Below are 21237 nucleotides of genomic sequence, written 5' to 3' on the forward strand. Positions count from 1 at the left end.
AGGTTCACTTCCTCCATGGATTTAGTGAATCAAGTTTGTTGATTTATGAGGAGATACAAGACCTAGCTTTTTTTTCTTTATTTCAACTCTTCTGAGATTAAGGTCTTGGTCAAGTTATCAGCAAAAATGTGCGACATCCTTGTCTTGATCCTCCATAAATTCTCCACCCACTTTCAAACACAAATATCCCTCACAATATCCTCTTTGAAAAATTACTGTTATTATTATTATTATTACTCATACCATGATTTGTCTAATAACTCTGTGGCTCTTCCCTTGCTTTAGGGATAGGCCATCATTTCACAGAGGCTGCGTGTATTGTCTCAAGATTCAAAGTGGCTGTCATTTTTCATCAGAGCAAAACTAACTAAAGATTCCCCCCCCCTCACAAAATATACGCTCCATTATAAACAGCTGGTTTAAAAGGCCTATTAATACCTGCGAGAGAGATCAAAGATTTTAAAGTGAGCCAAATCAGTTCCCACAGCCAGGAAATTTCCGCAGACATCCAAGAGGCACGGATTCCCCTCTGCTTCAGAGAAGACCAGCAGCTGTTTAACTGTGCCCTAAGAAGAAATGTGTAACACCAGGTTTGTGTACTCAAGAGTCTAACTAGAAGGGGCTTATTTTGTCTCCAAGTTAAGTAACTAACTGCTGAACTTCTGTGTTAGACAAATCACTACCAGCAAAATGAGAGAAACTACAAACACACACATTCTCTACAAATTCAATCCATGTTTCAGGTTGAAAACTGGATGTATAGCCTCCAAAAAAGGAAAAATTTAGAGGTGTCCTTCTGCAACAACTTCCTCTTCAATAATACATTTTTTTCCAACTAAGAGGGATACAGAAATACAGGTCTCTGAAGGTCCTTTAATATACAACTGCAAAAATAAATATGTGAGTTAAATCAGTCCTTATTGTGATAAACCCCACCCATTCTTGAATACAATATTTTTTTCTTAAATAAAAACATGTATCATAAAATTCTGATAATTAGATTTCTCTTTTCAGTTCTCACAGACTAGCAGAGGCTGCAAAGGTTAAGCAAAAGATTTTGCAGGGACACACAGAACGTGCAGGGGGTATTTTTCATTATCTTGTAATTTTATTATACTCAGTACGTTGCTCTTCTGTCAGGAATATACTTATATATATTCAATCTGCATGCAATTTTGATCCACTTAAAGTCCGGTCCTTTTCCTCCAAAATTCTGTTGTCTTTTATAAATACCTATTAGTTACAGTGCAGTAGCTTTTAAAGTGACAGACTCTTTAAAGAACACAAAACATCAAAGATCTTTCTGCAGAAATACTCAAAATATTTTTTTCTATGACAAAGGTAGAGTTAATAGATTTACAGAACATCCATTTAACTTTAATCTGTAACACCACTCTTTGAAAACAGTAAGGCATATTTGTCGCTTCATCATTTCATCAGCCCTTACCTGCCAGGTGCGGACCTGGACCCGATACGGCTCAACTGTGTACAGATTTTCTCCATGCATGGACAGAACTGGAGAGTCACACAGAAAAGAGCCTAGAACAATCACAATAAAGCCATCATTAAAATAAACAGATTTTTTAAAAGGAAAAAAAAAAAAGTTTTTTTTACTTAAGCCATTCAATTTCCACCATCTTGCACCAAATCCATTTTTCAATCTGTCAGTCTCTACTGATTCTCAAACTCCTTGGTGTTGCAGCTGCCTTCCGTTCTGCCACTATAACCAAAAGCTGGGATTCCTACTGAAAACAGGTGTTTTGCACACTCTACCCATGAAAACAAGTGGAAGGGAAAAGAGTGATAAAGGGAGTGAAAGAAAGCGACTAGTGCAATGTGAGGTTCCATTAAAAGAATTCATTCCTTCCTTCATTGAAGAGTGATAAAGGAATCTGTGTCAGAAAGAAGAGCGGCTCGTAAATAATTTCATGAGTGTTGTAGACTGTTGGGACCTTGCTGGTAATAACACATTGATTCAGCATGGAAAAATTATAAAATAAATAAGTAAATATAGACAAGATAAGCCACTTTTCAGAAAACACTTGATAATTCTTCAAAGAAAAGCCTAAACTCTCAAGATTTTGGATGGGATTGATGGAATTCTGCATAACCTGTTGCTCAAGGCAGAAATATTTATGAGGGAATTCATTTACTTGATGCAGCTGTATATGCATATATATATTTACAGATCAGGAACAGATTTTCCTGACAGGGACTAAAATCCGCTCCTTCCCAGTTCCTATGTAAATGGTATGTAACCTTGATTCCACTTTCTCCCAAACAAAATAGAAAAGCCTTCAGTAGCCATCCTCATGACCTACCTGTGGAAGGCAACAGGAGCTATGGCTACAAAAGTAGGAAAAGAACTCTGCTCTTGATCAAATGTTGGAATGATTTACTTAAGAGATAAAAAGAAGCAGCCTTATCCTCATATCATGTTTTGTGCAAGGCCCTATATTATATGCTAGCTCTGAGGATACCTTTTAAGTCTAGGTGTGACAGTTGGGTATACATCTAATCTGTGGGAAACAGCAACAAGATGCTTGGTTTTGCCAATGCCAATCACAGACATTATATCCCAGCATATTTAGTGAATAAAGCACAGATGTAAGAGTTGGCATTTAAGTTCTGGCCTTGTTGACAATTTTTATACCCTAATCTTTCTATTCTGCAAAATGGGAATATGAAGTCCAACTAGTGTTAATAATATTTTTCACTTTGGAGTTGTGATTACAGTCCATCAGCTATCGTGAATGAAAAGAACATATAACTTTGGAGGAAGAGAACCATTTCAGCTCTGATCATTGTTCTAAGTACTACCTGCACTTCTAAAGGTATCTCCTGAGCACTCAAAGACAGTAACTTGCTTCCCATTCCAGAATACTAGAGCATCCTAAAACAAAAAAAGCAAAAGAATATATACATTCAGTTTCTTTGGAATCATACAGGAATTCATGCAACAACACAACAAGACCCTCCACGCAATAGCCACCATTTACTAGTTCCTCTGTATATTGAGTTGGAAGGCTTTTGGCAACCCAAAAGTTCCCTGGTCAGCACCTAGAGAATTACTAAGTCATTGTACTATCTGAAAAATTAGCTCCACCACAACATCATCGCTACCGTCATAACGATACTTCCATAACACAATAAACGAATATCAAAGAAGGGTTATATTAAAGACTTAGAAAGTTTGGTCTCCATACACCTAATTAGGTAACTGATCAAGCAAATAAATGAAAAAATCTGATTAACCTTAGTAGCGAAGACTCCATTTACATTCATATCAACACGAAGACTGTGTGTGGTTCCTGTGCTAAAGATGGTCACATTAAATAGGTTGGGAGACACCTGCACAACGGCCACTTGCTGATGAAAATGAGATGACATGGCCTGCTCACTGAGGATCACCACAGAGCTGATGTTGTTCACTGCCAGCAGGTTTTTTCGGGAGCCCCACTGCACACAATGGGAAGAGGGGAAAAAAAACCCAAACAAATAATAAAAAGCACACCACACAATGTTATCTAAGATCTTGAACAGTCACAGCAATGTCCCAAGACAAATGACAAGGGATAGGATAGAATAGACATTTTTATACATATATGAAGTCCTACATCTAAATACAACTATAGTCAATGACTAGGAATTATTACAGATTAAAGCTATTATGCTTGTCACCCAGCTACTCAGACTCCCTTAGTCTAAGTAGAGGAGCTGCTTTTTAAATTAAAACCACTTTTCTTTCCTAAAATATTATTGCACTACCTTACATTTTCTACTGCAAGAAAGCATCACATGTTTAAAGGGCTTAATAATGCTGTGATCTGTAAAAGCAAGTTGCATGCATAGTTTCTTTTTTGATTACCATACTCTTTTCTGCAGTTTTGATAGCCCTTTCAGTCAATGTAGTTCAAATTCCCTCGCATGTGCATGAACAAAAGGGTCCACTTCTCCCCTTCTCCTAAAGAACCTGCATGTTCCAGCTAACTCTTTTTCAGTGAACTCTATGAAGGTTATCTTTCCCTCCTTTTAAGACTGAAAAATAGCACCTACACAGAGCAATTCTAAAACTGAAAATACCTTACAAAATGCAATGGGAGAAAGACAAGATCTGTTTCCAAGATGGCTTGCAAAGACACTGTTTTTTAACATGCAGCTGGTGAATTCTATTATTAAAGAGAAAGTAATGCTCCCATTTTCATTCTTTCTTTCTATATCCACAGTTAAACAAGCGTGTCTGACATTGTTTATGGTTATTCCTACCAAAGGATGATTCTTTTCAGAAAGCATTGTGGCAACCAGCTGACTACACGTGAAGTCTCTGCACATACCGCGTTAGCCAGAAGCGATCCATCCAAACTCCAGTCCGGAAGCCAGAAGTATGGATGGGGGTGTGGGGGTGCTATTCCCAAGCTACCACACACCATCGATGCTGCTCCTTGATAAGCACAGTCCCTGGTTCACTGCACAGCTTCAGCACAGAGGCTCCCTCAGGGCTGGGCCAGGGAACAGGCAGAGGGGGTCGGGTTTTGGGAGTAGGGGGGCGGGCAGGGGAGTTTTAATCTACCAGGGACCACTCACACAGACATCCCTTCATGGGCTAGATGAACTATAAAGTTTCTCAGAGCTGCAGAAAATCCCTTTGAAGTCCAAGAACTTCTCTGTCCTTGCACAACCGATAAGCTCTATCACAACTGATAAGCTCTAGGGATACGCCAAGTCTCTAAGGTCTCTTCTTCCCTCAAAGTTATTTGAAGTGTCATATTAATTTCCTGATATACTGGTATTTCTGTGGCTATACATTTCCAACAACACTGATTTAAATAGCTGTGTTTGGAAATAATTTCATTTTATTCAAGAGCATGATCTAAAAAAATGAAGCTATTTTCCGCAGTTTTTTTCGGGGCTTTCTTTTTAATGGTACTGCTTAGTTACAACTAACTAGATACTACGCTGCACAACAGAAGAGCTAGAGCGCGTTTCCCAACCACCACTCTTTTGAAGCCACCATGTCAGGTTGAAAAAAGATGAGGCAAGGAATCAAATGAAGTTATTGCTGCCCTTAGACCTCACTATGGTATATGGCTTTCTATTCTGAATTTTTCATGGTAATATAGGAAAAGGCTTTTTATAGGAATTACCAAAAGATTCCACATGTAACAATTTCTTAAATCTTTTACAATTATTTTTTTAATGCAGGGATTAGAATAAAAAAATAATCTAGAGTTTCCAGAATTAAAGACAGCTTTATAACATGAGATAAAAATGCAGTGATTGTTGGCAATTTTTTGGCACTGCTTTTGTTTATGCTAACAAACATTGGGAACAAGGTGCTATTTCTGGACAGCGCTCCGTACCCTGTTACCTGGAAAATGCTTGAATGGTCAAGCTGACATAAACACCTATATCTCTTCCCTTACCTCAACTTATTAGCAGATGTATGATATGCTAATGGCACACACTATTTCCTATATCCTGGACCTTTTGTTACTGAAGCATCTTAAGAAAAAGATTTGTGTTCTCAACTGTAGTAGTACTTATATTTTAATTGTGTAAGTATGACTGTGATACAGACTCTTGCTATATGCCAACCCAGAGCAGGCAAATGCCATTGCCTTTTAAATAGTTTCTATTCTTATGTAAAAACAGAATGAAAGAAAACATAAAATTACTTTCTCTTGAAAGGCACCAGATATATAAAAAATAATGCATATTGTTCTCACATATTAAGCACAGCAACAGAATAAGCTAAGTTATAACAGAAACTCTAAACAAACTGGAAAAAAACTTAATAATAGGGTGTAACAAACAAACAAGCCAACCAACCGAAAAATGCTGGAGAACCTAAAAGCAGAAGTTCTGCCTTTTAGCAGAATGGTGGTGGTCAGAAAGGCTAACTGTTTGTTAATGTAAAACTTTAAAAATTTAAATTTATGATTGTAACGCTCAGCATTTCTCTTTTGCATATCTCAAAATGCTAGTAAGTATAGAATGACAGTGTTTAAGCTTACTGTAACAAATGAAAATATTTCAAATAAATAAAAATTCTGCACTCTGACACTTAACAGACAATGGGTTAAAAAATAAATATTATGATGCTATGCATTGTTATAACCTTCAGCATTAAAAATATTGTAAATAGAAATGTTTTAAAGCATTGGTTCTACAAATTTGTAAGAGAAAATTTATCATCCACATCTAGTGTGACACTGTTGCACAAAAAAAAATTACATAGCAAACAAGAAACATTTTCTGACAAAAAAGCAGCTGATCACAGAATCATTAAGGTTGGAAAGGACCTTCGAGATCATCAAGTCCTACTGTTAACCCAACGCCACCATGCCTTCTAAACCATGTCCCAAAGTGTCACATCCACATGTTTTTTAAACACTTCCAGAGATGGTGACTCCACCACCTCCCTGGGCAGCCTGTTCCAATGCCTGACCACTCTCTCGGTGAAGAAATTTTTCCAAATACCCAATCTAAACCTCCCCTGGTACAACTTGAGGCCATTTCCTCTTGTCCTATTGCTTGTTACCTGTGAGAAGAGACCAACACCCACCTCACCACAACCCCCTTTCAGGCAGTTGTAGAGAGCGATGAGGGCTCCCCTCAGCCTCCTCTTCTCCAGACTGAACACCCCCAGTTCCCTCGGCCACTCCTCATCAGACTTGTGCTCCAGACCCCTCACCAGCTTCGCTGCCCTTCTCTGGACACGCTCCAGCACCTCAATGTCCTTCTGGTAGTGAGGGGCCCAACTCTGAACACAGGATTCAAGGCGCGGCCTCACCAGTGCCGAGTACAGGAGCATGATCACACCCCTACTCCTGCTGGCCACACTATTTCTGATACAGGCCAGGACGCTGGTGGCCTTCTTGGCCATGTTCAGCCAGCTGTCAACCAGCAGCTCCAGGTCCTTTTCCGCTGGCCAGCTCTCCAGCCACTCCTGCCCAGGCCTGTAGCGTTGCATGGGGTTGTTGTGACCCAAGTGCAGGACCCGGCACTTGGCCTTGTTAAATCTCATACCCATTGATCCAGCCTATCCAGATCCCTCTGCAGAGCCCTCCTGCCCTCCAGCAGATCAACACTCCCACCCAACTTGGTGTCATCTGCAAACTTACTGAGGGAGCACTCGATCCCCTCATCCAGATCATCAATAAAGATATTGATCAAGACTGGCCCCAAAACAGCCCTGGGGAACACTGCTTGTGACTGGCCGCCAGCCGGATTTAACTCCATTCACCACAACTCTCTGAGCTCAGCTGTCCAGCCAGTTCTTTACCCAGCGATGGCACATCTTCTCACCAAATAATATTTGGTTGTAAATATATCTTTTTATTTTTGCAACTATCTGTAAGAGCAAGCTTTACATTGAGAAAGTGACTGATAAGAAGAAAATTATCTACAAATTACATCATGCATTTAGTCAGATTTTCTTGCTTCCTATTTTAATAAATTTATGCAACTTTGACATTTCTGACAACCTATCTTTTCCAGAAAATAATCTCAGGGTGCTGAATCCAAAGGGTTTATCAATGAGACATATAACAGACAGATGTTTGGATTTAAAGGTGCCATGACTGCCAATTCTCCTAAAGAGATGTATTTGCATTTCAGTGTGTTATCTTGCTGAGTATTTCAACCTTGCCTGTAACAGAATAGCTACAAATAGGTAATATTTCTGCCCATTTCAACTTTAAAAGTTACTTGATCCTGATGGTTTTTCCTCCTTCTTCTGAAGGAGGACGAGCCTCTGCTGGTGCACATATCTATATGATAGCAATCACATTCATCTGTTTCGCAAAGATGATTTATTCATCTAATGTTTGTGAAGTCCTAACATGCAAGAAGACTCTTTCCTGTCTTACCTTTATCTGAGTGACATTTCCTTCAAGTTCGGTAGGTGCCTGGAGCTTCCACTTCTCCTTGCCCTCCAAAGCCCGTATGCTCTGATCAGATCCTGCTGCTTTCCTCCACATAGCTATTCTCCCTTTGTTAGTACCAGCCGCTAAGAGACCTGCCATTCACAAAGCTTTTAGCCATTTCATATCTTAAATTTCAGAAAAACAAACCCACATTATACAAAATAGCAGGCAGCCTAGCTCTGATTCTGAGGTACTGAGAAGGCTTTTTCTAGGAGCATCCATTTCTTTGCCTTCCTGCAAACCAGCATCCTAATCCTGAACTGGAGAAACCTTCTGGAGAAACAATGGGAGAAGTTTCATGTGGCAAGGCCCGTTTTATAAGCTACCAGATTAAGTTCTCTTTTAAATGTATCAGACAATGATTTCATTTTAACTGCTTATTTTTGGATAGCTGGTTTTGTAGTCACCATGGGCAAGTCATGACTGAAAACCGTTCTAGCAGACACTAGCTGCACCTATGCTGGCAAACGAGGTGATGCATAGGAGTAGCTCTGTAGAAAACATCAGTTTTAAGGACCTGACGTCCACTCTATATACGTTTGGTGAGTTCTATTTTGCATTAGCTCTAGTGTGGGCTTGTGGACTCTGTGCCCATAACATGTTGGGGTGCATTAGGTGTACTCCAGGAGTATCTGTACCAGTCTAGTGTCATCAAACGGAATCTAGCTTGTGTGCCCGGAGACAACTCCACATTGAGACAAAGTGTGGTGAGTATTGAATGATCTCATTGTACCTTCAAAAGCACACTCGTGATCTGAACTAAAACATTTCTACATCAGATGCTGTTACTGAAACCCTCAGTAACAAGACAAACATACTGACATGACCACGGGGCACTGAAGGCTGAGGTTTGAGAAGGTTTAGGATCCAGAGATCACAGCTGCCATTCTATTTCTCACCTTTAGCACTGCAGTAAGAAACACAGTTAATACATTCTCCTCCCTCAAAGCCAAATTGCACATCTGGGGACAGCACATAGTTCTCATCTCGGTCCAAATCCCAGAACCTAAGGTACACAAAACAAGAGTGTTAACAATGCTTTTCCTTCCAGGTGTCTTACTAAACACAGTCAATAAGATGCTGTACATGGCATTAATTTGCTATTTCCACAATGCCCAGATCATTCATTTTTTAAAACTAAATTGCCAGCAGCTGCCTCTGGAAGGTGAATTCCTTAAGAATCTCCTTCCTTTTCGTTTGACTTTTTTATCTGCAGCATGTTTTGTGATATTCTCCTATGAAGAAAGGAGTCAGAAGCAAACCCAGCTTTAAGAAAAAAAGTGAAGTCTAGTTGTAGTTTTCCTCCTCCCTGCTTATACTTCCTCCTCTATTTTAAGAATGTTCCTTGGGTAACCAGTAGTTCTTTGGATTCCAGATGTATTTTCTAGAACTAAACATTGTCATCGAATATATTCCTACTTGATACTTGGCCTTTACCACACTCGCACAAAACTAACAGATGATTTTGTCTGATAGTAGCAGAGAGAGGCTTGAGAAAGTGAACTACTCACGTTAATGGAACACCCCAACCCCCAAAAAGTTAGAGGAAACAGGTAGAGCAAGGCATATTAAAGACAGGAAAAAGAAGATGTAATACCTTTTTTAAAAGGATGCGAAAAGCTAAAAACTATAGAACATGGTACCTTAGCAGCATGGCAAAGTAACATACTTGGTTTAAAGAATTAGGGATAGCAGTAACCAAAATACTTGTATTATATTAGAGTAACAGAGAAACAGCCTGAAAAGCTTTTTAAAAAAAAAAAAAAAAAATCACTTTTTTTACTGTTGCTGATGCAACAGCTATCCTAAGAATCAGACAATAACAATGGAAAGAACAGTAAAGTGACTTTCTTTTTCATGTAAAAAACCCACATGGATATATTTTCAGAAGAAATCAATAACAGCACTCAGAAACGAACATGTTTGGGTAGTACTGCCTGACAAAATAACTAGAAAGAAAGATACATATAATTAGTTTTTGTCCTTAAGGAAACAGATTTTTCATGTCTGTATTTATTTTGAGAAACAAAATTAGAAAATATTGTAAGTTTTTTCATTATTGTTTAAAAAAACCCCAACAGCTCAGTAAATTATTCAGTGCATTGCAGACCATTAACCTCTTAGCTGGCACTTCTCACGGGCAGCCAGAACAGCTTTAAAACAGGATTCTTACCTGATGACTGTCTCACCTAGTGCTGTAACAACAAGGCTATGGTCTATTAAAATGATGTCTGCAGAATGACCTATCTTCCCACTCAACTTCACCTGTTAACCATAAGTTAATAAATAAATTTACATACGGTAAACACTGAAAGACAGTAAGTATCTGAATTGCCTAGTTTGGCAATTAAAATATAAGAAAAACTAGACCTGTCTGTCAGTTCAGATAGACCAACAGTTTCTGTTGGGCAGTGATCACCACTAAATGCATCAAGTATATGACGTATAAATAAAAGAAACCTTGTAGTGGGTTAATTAAGTAGGTAAGGAGCAGTTTTTTCTCTTGTATTAGATCTTCTCCTAGAACTTAATAAAGATTTCTTTAAAATGTGAAATACCAAATCTTCCTCTTAGTCAAAAAGAAATAATGATTAACAAGAAGTGGACACTCCTGTAATACACAAATGCTCAGTCTTTTTCAATCTTAAAGAAAAAAAAAAAAAAATCTCAGGAAGGTGGAGGTTTGAGTTCCATCTCCCCAAGCAGGATTGCCCAGCAGTACCGTATTTTATTTGAGCCAAGATGATTATAAGTCCTGGATGAGGTCAGTTTGGTTTTTGTCCCTGCACAATAATTTTTGTGTCACCACTTTATTATTTGTGATTCTGTGACTTGTGGGTTGTTATTTTTTAAAAGCTTCCTAGCCTCTGCAGCTCTGAAGAACACTTTCACAATGTGAGAGCTAAACTGTCTTTCAGATTTGCAGACAAAGACAATACCACCAAGAGGAGGTGCGGCTCCTACTAATCTGAAAGACAAGACACCTCTGAGCAACTGATGATAATAAAACCGAGGATGCAGATTAGCAACTATTTATCCACAAGACATTTTAAGAAATATTTGATTATACTAGAATTTTCAATTCTTCTCCAAGACAAGGTAAATTAAGCATAAAGGGATTAACATAGGGTCAAAATGAAAGAAACTAAAAAAACCCCAAAAAACCCCAGGAAGGCAAGATGAAAATCATCTTTCCAAGTTCAATAACACATCCCTCTACTCCACTTCTAGATGAGCATATATTTGCTCATTAAGGTATGACCTGAGAAACAAAAATGAGAATTCATTCATTTGTAAGCAAAAAAGTTACAATCAAAAAACTGTAACAAATTCTTATAAAGATTAAACGTTGCAACTGTACTCTGTAGTCTGCCCCTTACCTTCATGAGCTCTTCTGCCTCTCCCTCGAGAGTAACTGCATGCAAGGACAACTGCAGGTTCTCTGTTATTACAATTAAAACATCTCTTTCCTCCATGAACAGAAGCTTTCGGACCAGACTATCTGCGGACAATACATGCCTTGTCTTTCCTTTCTCATTCACATAATGCACAGAACCTGTAGTACACATAAACAAGGTATAGTTTTTATTCAACAATTTTTAGCTACAAAAATCAAAGTTGCTGCTTTCTAGCATAATAAAATATTCCTCAAGTGCTGAAAAGGTAAAAATAATCACAATTCTTTTGTCTTCTAATTTGTCTCAGGATACAGACTATGAAAGTTGACCAGAGCAATAAAACAAAACTTATTCACTTTTTCCCCATCTAGGAAAACCAGAGGGGAATAATTTAAGTGCCATCATTTAAATAACTTTAAACTAAAAGTAAACTTTCTGCATATGTGTGCATGAATGATGGCTTCTGAAGTCTTCAGTATTAATAATAATTTGTGAAAGAAGAATGACAGATAAGAATTGGTACAATTTACAGCAGCATCTAGATTACGGAAAACTGTGGATATGAAGTTCTTCATTGTTTAGAAACACCCCACCACACGCACTAAACACAGCTTTTCTACATTAGTTTCACAAGCAAATGGATAGTGTCTTTCTAAGAACACTGACAACATAGTGTGCAACTTGGCAACTACAGCACATACCAACACTTTAAAAGCCATTATCATTTGGTTAAATGTATCAATCATGCACAGGTCTACCCAGTGAAAAACCCCAGAATGCTCCATAGCATTTTGCAAATGGTGTTACAGATATCACACAAACAAATGAAGTCATCGAAATCTGACAGATCTCGTGCCACACACATACGTAATTCCTTAGCAAATCACATAAATGTGGCACTTCAAACCAGTGCAAATCAAAAAACTCTGTGAAATGAAGTAATATTTTCCCCCAAAAGCTGAAGCAGAAAACACAAGCGTATAAGAATGAACATTAAGGATCCATGCTAAAATGTTTTCTCCTAAGACCCCTTTAAGTCCTGGCAGGCTGCAATAAGGTGTCCCCGGAGCCTTCTCTTCTCCAGACTGAACCCCCCCAGCTCTCTCAAGTCTTTCTTCATGGGAGAGGTTCTTCCAGCCCTTGGATCATTTTTATGGCCTCCTCTGTCCCCGCTCCAACAGGTCCATGTCTCTCCAGTGCTGAGGGCTCGAATCCCCTCCCTCGCCCTGCTGGCCACGCTGCTTTGGGTGCAGCCCAGGATACAATTGGCTTCTGGGCTGTGAGCGCATGTTGCCGGCTCATGTCCAGCTTTTCACCCACCAGTACACTCAATTCCTTCTCCACAGGGCTGCTCTCCATTCATCACCCAGTCTGTACTGATACCAGGGATTGTTGGGATAGTTCTCCAATGGAGCATTTTCCATCATACAGATATCTGTTTATTGTAGTAATACTTCGCAGTAATCTATCATCTACCGAATCTCAGTTTTATGGGATCTTTTACAAGAAATGTACAGTCCCTTGATTTTATTTGCCATCTGAAATTGTTTCATAAATTAAATTAACCTTCTATACTTGGACATTACCGTACAAAGCTTCTATACTTGGACATTACCATACAAAGTATCAGGTATCGCACAGATGACACTACCCACTATTTTGAAGCTACTTAGGCGGTTAGGGAGAGGGTTATAGCTTTCTGACTAACTTTAAGAAAGTTTTTACACTGTATCACACAAGAGACTAATCTCAAAAGTTAACAAATCTGAGCTAATTCAGTAGAGCAAATAACTCTGAGATTCAAAAGAGAAAAAGCAGCAGTAAGTGTATGTGGTTTAGGAAATACGAAGTGGACCAGAAAAGGATTATTACTGATGACCTAAAATGTCTGCAGTGAAGACAAACAAACGTGGATGCAGTAAAAATACCAGGACGACTTCCACTATTCAGGTCACGTCCCAGCACCCGTACCAGTCATCTCAAACACTCACTAATAAGATGAGTATTTGTGCTCATGGAAAGTGTTGCAAAACAGCCTCTGAAAATTGTTATCAGTTCAGTTATCCTCTCTTTAGAAGAGCACCTCATGTAACATATTACCTGAATTGCAACTATTGTTTTACTGCAATGATCAGTGCTTTGGAAGCATCAAAAAATATCTAGACTAATAAATCCTTGAAATTTGGGAGGTTCTTCCATTTTATTTTGGGCTTTGTGGAGGAGCTTAATTGTTTATTTACTTTTGCTTTAAAAGATGCTCTACTGTCTTTAGTCAAATCTCTTTTGAGATATTTAAAAGTATGCAATAAGAATGGTTTTTAATCCATTTTAATTAAACAAGTTTGGGCTGAGAATCCATACTTTAGAGCAAATTCACAGGTCACATTTAAGCCCTACGAAAACATTAACTGATTCTGAAGTTATGACAGATAACTAGCTAGATTAAGAACTGGGTCCAAAATACAAATGCCCAAGTCAACTTAAGCAATAAGACTGCTCAAAAGAAACAGTGAGTGTCATTTCACTGAAATCTGAAAAAGTTTGAACAGGAGGCCCAAAACCAAGATGTGAAGGAGAGTCGCTCGCAGGATAGAGCCTGTCCCTAGATGGGGCTGTGTACCACCACAACAGCTGCTGTGCAAGCGAGGCTCCAACAGCCACAGCTGCTCAAAGATTCTCTCCTCATACGTCTAAGAAGTGCCCTGTACCCGCTTTTCATTTAAATGGTTCATACCTAGTAAAGAGGCTTTGTAACTCACAAATCAAATGAAGGTACAGACCGCTGTTCTGCAGGAGAAGCGTGCAGCTGGACGGCATGCATATGGCAGCTATACCGGCGTGAATGATGGGTCTCAGTCTTGATAATGTAAACGCTGCATAAAACTGTAACGGAGCTGCAGAACTAGCATAACTTAAATGTTTTTTGAAGTAGTTAACGCTTGAATCGAGTTAGGATTACATACTCAAATCACCTACCAGAAACATACTCATTACAATACTCATCACATACATTCTGGCTCCGGTCCAACGAGTTAACAGGTTAGAGGGATAGAATGCATCACGAGAACGACTGGGGTAGGAAGAAAACAAGCTGGGAGAAAACTAGTACCCAGAACAATAAAAGGGAGAGGAAAAGACAAATGGCAGGGAAGAAACAATATTAGGAAGAAAACTAAAAAACCAGATATTCAGACTTTTTTGCTTCCTTTGACTGAAGCCTCATTTCAAAGCATGAGAGAAAAAATAAATTAATAATTTAGTTTAAAAAGTACGTTCTAGCAGCATTTGCCTATTTCTGGAAAAAAACACACAACACATGCATTATTTTGAAGCTTTACACAAAATACCAACAACTTCTAATTTTATTTACACTTAGGTGTTAGAGATCAATTTCCTTACACTCACTTCTTCAGGAACCTGACTAAGCCAATACCTATGGTGTCCTTTTGGAGACAAGTCACCCTGAAGATGCTAAGATTTTAATAACTGTAGTAATTTGTTCTTACCAAATATTCTTCAACTCCTTTGAATACTCTATCCTGTTGGATACATGAATATGATGGACATGTGGTTATACTCCAGATGTTTGACATGAAAACAGGACTATCGTGCACTGATCTATTCTGAAGCACTAAGGAGACAAATTTCCAGCATACTGGAAATGCGATTTTGCTCTTACCATCTGTCAAAGTGATAAAAAAGGACTGTCCTTCCTGGAGTCCCATTTTCAGAGGTGTTCCCGTTCCAGCTTTTCTCCAGTTAAACATATCCAAGGCCTTCTCATCACCACCCACAGCTGCTTTTGCCAGCTGTACGAAGTCCCTGCAAAAGACATACTTAATTACCAATTCCTTCCATAACAGAGTACTTTCCATCTCAAAGAATGAATGACTAGTTAATAAAACATATTGTAAAGAGAGAATAAAGATGTTTTATACACTGACTGGAAAAAGGACAAACTCCAAAAGATACAAAGTAAAATTTTAATACTGGTTTTCATTTGCATTGTTTCACTTTTTTTTTCATACGCATTATTATTTTTACAGAGATGTGAAACAGAAGTGGCCCAGTGGCCCAGACAAGGATATTCTTTTTTTTTTTTTTTTTTTAAACTAGAGCTGTTTCCTATTTCTTGCTTGGAGAGGAAAAAAAAATAATGTTTAAGAACTGACTTTTAATTTAATTATTCTTGCCAATAATTCCACAGATAATTGTGTTTTCAGTGTGCTTGCTGATTGTGAAAAGCAGAAACATTGCTAATTAGAAGAACTAAAGAAAGAAGAGTCAACAGCAACAGAGAGAAAGGTATGGACAAAAGGAAGAAGATCTGTTGCTGATACAGGACACAAATAGCCAGCTACTAGAGTGGGAGAAGAAGATGGAAATAAAGGACAGTTAGGAGAATAACCGGGATCTTTATATATTTTTTTAAAAAAGGTTTGTCTGTGAGTAGGATTTTCTTGCTGTGGAACAAGAGAAAGACCTGGTCTACCAGTGCTCTGATGGGGCACAATACTTACTCGCCAGGACGGGGTGGTCGAAAGACACAGTGAGACAGACATTTTCCATACTCTTGTTTCAGCAGGGCAGGACCCTGCACTCTGCCTCGCTGGTCCATTCTCCATAGAACCAAGACACCATGCTAGCAAAAGAAAACAGTTAATTCATTCCGCTTTGCACACAGATGAAAATACAGACTCCAGGTACCCGGTGCATATAAAAATCAACATTTTATTGACAGAGCAATACACTTCCTTTCATTTAGTTGACCCATATAATTACTCCCACTTAAAACTAAGCCACGAGGAATAAAAATTATCTTTAACATTACATTAATTGCTTATTTAAAATCAAGTTATCTAAAAAAGCTTCTTGGTCATATCCATTCTTAGTAAAACAACACTGCCAGAGAAATTAAGTGGAACAGCTTGGTTTTCCTCTGCAGGTAGCATATGCAAATATTTGTTTAGGTAACTCCCTTTCCACTTCTTTCTTGCAAGTAACTCATTGCTAAAAGAAAAGATACTGAGATTAAGGACAGTAAAGTGTAAGATGCACATCCCTGAGTAAGTGCATGTAACACTGATATAGAGGAGCATGGGTATGTGATTAGGCACATGTGAAGTCACAGGATGCAGATAATCTAAGGAAAGAATTTCAGAATTTCTGGAGCTTTCCTCTTTCAGAGTAGACATTCAAGTATAACAAGGGCTTATTTTTAGAAACAGAACTTAGTAACTAGAAGAATCATGGATGCTGAAGAAAGGAAGACTGGTTAGCTAATTAATTCAACAGTAGTCAATGTAAGCTGGTACAGGTTCTGAATGTAACACACATTTTGCAGAATAAGCATCAAACCCCTGGTGACTGGAAGGAATGGAGAAAGCAGAGGGGCGAAAAGACAGTTCAGCATGACATACACATTAACCGTTGCAACAAACTGACTTACACTACAGTGTCACAGCTGGAATTTTAAGATTATTATTTATTGTTGTTATTATGTTAGTACTTGGGGAACCAAATTGCTTTTGGAGGCCCTCTGTGTAAGCATTACATGAAAAAAATAGTAACAACTTGCAATATGAAGTTCAATTTCTTTCATTAAGATAGATAACAATAAAAGTGGTATTAAAATTTATTTTTCATTATTATTTTCAGTGGAGTATAGTCTTTCTAGAAGTGACAGACTAGCAGCAGTGGTCTCTAAACATTTCTTCTTCACAGTCCTAATGAGAAGCCACACAAGATGCAGCTGAGGCCTTCTAAGGTAACATTTCCTTCTTTTTTTCCTAAGAATCAAGAATCAAAGTTTTAACTTCTTTCAGCAGTAACATGATTAATTTATACCACGCAAAACTGTTTACTAAGTGCAATGCTGTCTCTTATGTCTTAAAGAATGTGACCCAGCTGTGCAAATGTGAAACTGCTGTACTCCTCTTCCAAGAGGCCACCTGCGGTTCATACAGTGTTTTCTGGTTACCTCTGGAAATCACAGGATCCTATAATCTGAAAGTTCATATCCTGTTGGCTCCTCCTCTCACTTTTTTTAAGTCACCAAATTCCAGGGATCCCAACTGCACCGTTTATAAGCTGGAGGAAAAGCCTGCAGCTTTATAAAGCTGATGACCTTCCTTCCATCCAGTTCTAGTTATCCAATCCTGTATCCAGACGACCTAGTTGCGAACTCAATTCTGAGTTTGGAACACATGAGATTGGAAATAAAAAAGCTCACTACCTCTTCTAAGAGTGACTGGTTATAGAAAGGATGCAGAACAGGTCTGTTTTCAAATAGTATTTGAAAAGGACAAAGGACATTGACATTATCATCTATAAGCTTTACTCTTAAGGCATCCTGTATCTTCCCAATCATTCTTAATAAACCAAAGTTTTAGCTTCTTGTTATAAAGGCTATTTGCTTTATAAATAGGCTTTCATTATAGAAACCAACCTTTTAAGGACCCACATTTCATTGGCCAGGGACACCAGGGAGCACCTTGAACTGCACTCAGGTGGGTATTTCAGTGTCCGCAGGGGGTAACACAGCTATTTTGCAACAATGAACTTTTCTGAGTTCCAATGTGCTGCTGTTCTGCCTATTGAGGATGGTCTTTCCAACTACAGCAATTGAAACTACGTGTAACTGAAGAGCATTCACGTCAACACATGCACAGGCTTTGTTTTGTCATGTTAAGGCATTTCCTTGAAACCACTGCTTATTCCACTTTGATTAATATTCTCATCAGAGGAGCAATTAGGATGAGTCTATAAAATTGTTAAATTTGCTTACAAGAATGGCTATATCTGATTTAAGATGACGTCATTACTGTGATCTGACACCAAATAAATAATTTTTTAAAAAGTTTGTTCATAAATGTAGGGTTAATGTAAACTACACTAATGTATTATCACCATATAAATAAGGCCTCAGTTACACTGTGTGTCACCTTCTTTTGTCTGGGCAGCATTTTCTCTTTTCTAATAAAGAAGTGCATAAATTAATTTTTTAGTCAATTTTGAATTTCTGCATTTCTGTCAAATGCAGCAACAGAATCTTACAAACAATGATTTAAAGTTGTATTTTCCTCTGACTCATATCGGTAAGAATTCTCAAAGAGCAGAACTGAAATACTTGTACAAGCTCAAGTTTATATCAGGGAAAATATAGAAAGACCCACTTTGTTTGTTTGCTGACTCAAGAACTGGCGAAACCAGAATCTTCTATGAATACTTCATGCTGAATACTAAATATTCAATAGCTAGTTTCTAATTTCACTATATAAAAAGGGCAACCAGCTCATCAAGAAATAAAAATTGTCAAATTTCAAGTATTTCCTCAACATATTTTCCATACAATAAGTTTGACTCATTTTTAGAGTATTAATAAAAACAGAACAAAGAGAGATTAGTGCGCACTTTTTGTACTTAAGTGAGCATTGCTATCCACTCACTACGGATGAATATGTTGTAGCTGGAATTTGTTTCTCAACATCTGGGCTTTATTCCTGAGTCTGCCACAAAATTTGTGCATAGACAGGAGCAAATAATTCAAATTGTCTACACCTCAATTACCCCATACATTAAATAGTCTTAAACCCTAATCTACTGCTCAGCTCATACTGAGATCAGATACCCTTTTATTTAAAGATAAATTGATAAAACAGCAACAAGTATTGTAGAAAAAGTTAAAACACCGAGAGATTTGATTTTACTCCCTAACAGTTTTAATTTGTACCTAAAGTGAGGAATTCCATCTCCTCCACAACTATCCCTTCCCCTACCAATCTGTTCCATAATCCCTTCCCGTCGCAGGGATCGCAACACTGTGGTCCACATCAAACACATTTGGCATTTCAAATACTCACCCTGTCGCCAGACACAAGGTGGGTACCATTTGTACTCCAGTTTAGGACTGCAATTTTGGCGTTATGATTTGGTGGTACAGCGTGGTCCTCCTTGTCTTGTTTGTTAAGTATCACAACTTCTCCCGTCTCCCAGCCTGTGGCAAGAATCGGTCTGGCAGGGTGCCAGGAAAGTGATGTGACCTGAAAGCTTCTCTCAACATGTGCATGGGACACATGTTCTCCCTGCAAATAGAAATCAAGTGCAAGCTCTGTACAATGGAAACTCAGCACAAGGATGTAGCTAAACCTTCAGATTCGCGTCCCAACCAACAAGGTATTTTTTCTGTGATAAAGGACTGGCATGTGATAGAGCTTCCTGCAAGAGATATGAAGTGGCTATACAAATTGTCTTTACAGCTATTTCACATGCATAAAAGTGTGCTACAACATGCACTACATCCACTTGAAAATTGCTAATGAAAACACAGCAGTGTTAAAGTGACTGCCTCACTTTGCTTTTCCAGGCTATTCTTTTCTCACAGCATACATGAGCAGCTCTCACTGAATATCAAGCTTTTACTCCTGTATGAAGCACAAGACTGCTTCGAGCACATTTCAAGATAAAAAACCCAACTTATGAAAGAGAAGCACCCCACTGAGGAAACAGAATAAACTAATGCTTAAACAGCTCTTAAAGGTAGACACTCCTTTGAGCATGGCTTGCAATAATATTTCAGGCAAATCATTTAACCTCTCTATGTACTTATTTTTCCATTTGTAAAATTTGGATGACAATTTTTCGTAACGCACTTTGGAAAGTATATATTTTATAGGCTACTCATATTAAGACCTAAACATTTCCAGTACGTCTGCTGCTAGATAACTTGTATTACCATTTCCCTAATAGCATACTTTTTTCCTGAAAATTATGCAAACCAAAGTCCTACGCAAGTCTCTTATGTAAAGCTTAGATTATGCAATTGAAATATCTGTCTACAAGCAGAAACTGTACTAGGAAACAACCTACTCAAATGGAACAAGCTGAGTATAACAAATCAGCTCAGTCTCAAGGTGGAGGAATGATTTTTTTAATTTACATTTCTTAGTACATTTTATTCACTCACATTAAAAAAAAAAAAAAAAGAAGCAGCAGCATGTGTCCATTTTACTTTTAAGCCTGAAATTCTCACACTATGAGAAGTAAAAAGTGAATCAGTAACCACCACAAACAAGACTGAAAGCTTGTAAAAATTAAATTTAAACAGAAAGATCAATTTAATTTATGAAAACCTTTTTATAAAATACATGTAATCAGTAGCTGATGAATCTGACATGCCGTAGCTAGCACAGAACATGGATAGAAATTAAAATTCAGAGAAGAGGGATTCAAGAATTCAAGCGACATTTCAAACCAGCAAAATGGTATCAAGCCCAAAAGCAAAGCTGCTGATTATTCACCTGTTCCAGGTAGATATCCACACAGCCCCCAGATGCTGTGCTGATGGAAGCAACTGCCAGCAGTGGATGAAGTGGGTGCCATGCTATGTGAGACGCGGAGGCAACTGAATCGGGAGCTTCCGTTCGATGATCCACATAGACAGCCATAACAACAGAAGCTGTCACAGACTGCAAACCTGTACAAGGAAAACAAACATTTCTAACAGGTATGCTTAAGTATATAATATATACACACTATATTACATATAGTATATATAAAATATATGTAACAGAAAGCTACAGCATCACCTTGTTAATACGTACTACACAGACATGAAAAAGGTCATAGTGGTATTTTTAAAAAATATGGAGAAATACTGAGCCTTGCAGTCTGTAGATTCATAGTGCACACAGGCTTGTACCAATCTCTCACCAGTGGCTCACGCTGGCTTATTTCAGAGGACTCTGAAATAACTCAGAATTTACCAGAAAAGGTACTTCCAGTACTTCATATCCAAAGATGTCCATTAATGTGCAGAGTGCTTTTATGTTGTAAAGTCTCATATCTGGGCTTTCAAAGTAAGTTTTAGCAGCTGTCACACCTTTGGCGCCTGTACTGTTGAAATTATGCAG

The 21237-nt window shown here is 38.2% G+C and overlaps 1 protein-coding gene across 1 annotated transcript in view; it reads right to left on the reverse strand.

Annotated features, from left to right (window-relative positions):
- IFT140 (intraflagellar transport 140) overlaps positions 1–20772 on the reverse strand; it is a gene marked incomplete at both ends in the record, with an annotated part of 80473 nt that extends 59701 nt beyond the window's left edge. The window contains 12 exons of the mRNA XM_082006722.1: positions 439–566; positions 1448–1539; positions 2821–2893; positions 3256–3459; positions 7872–8020; positions 8828–8934; positions 10102–10193; positions 11309–11484; positions 15006–15148; positions 15847–15968; positions 19189–19410; positions 20626–20772. Coding sequence (XP_081862848.1) covers positions 439–566; positions 1448–1539; positions 2821–2893; positions 3256–3459; positions 7872–8020; positions 8828–8934; positions 10102–10193; positions 11309–11484; positions 15006–15148; positions 15847–15968; positions 19189–19410; positions 20626–20772 — 1655 coding nt within the window. The remainder of the gene's footprint in view (positions 1–438; positions 567–1447; positions 1540–2820; positions 2894–3255; positions 3460–7871; positions 8021–8827; positions 8935–10101; positions 10194–11308; positions 11485–15005; positions 15149–15846; positions 15969–19188; positions 19411–20625) is intronic.
- Positions 20773–21237: the final 465 nt, after the last annotated feature.

This window comes from Phaethon aethereus (genome assembly GCF_964289735.1).
Source record: "Phaethon aethereus genome assembly, chromosome: 15".
Classification (NCBI taxonomy): Eukaryota; Metazoa; Chordata; class Aves; order Phaethontiformes; family Phaethontidae; genus Phaethon; species Phaethon aethereus.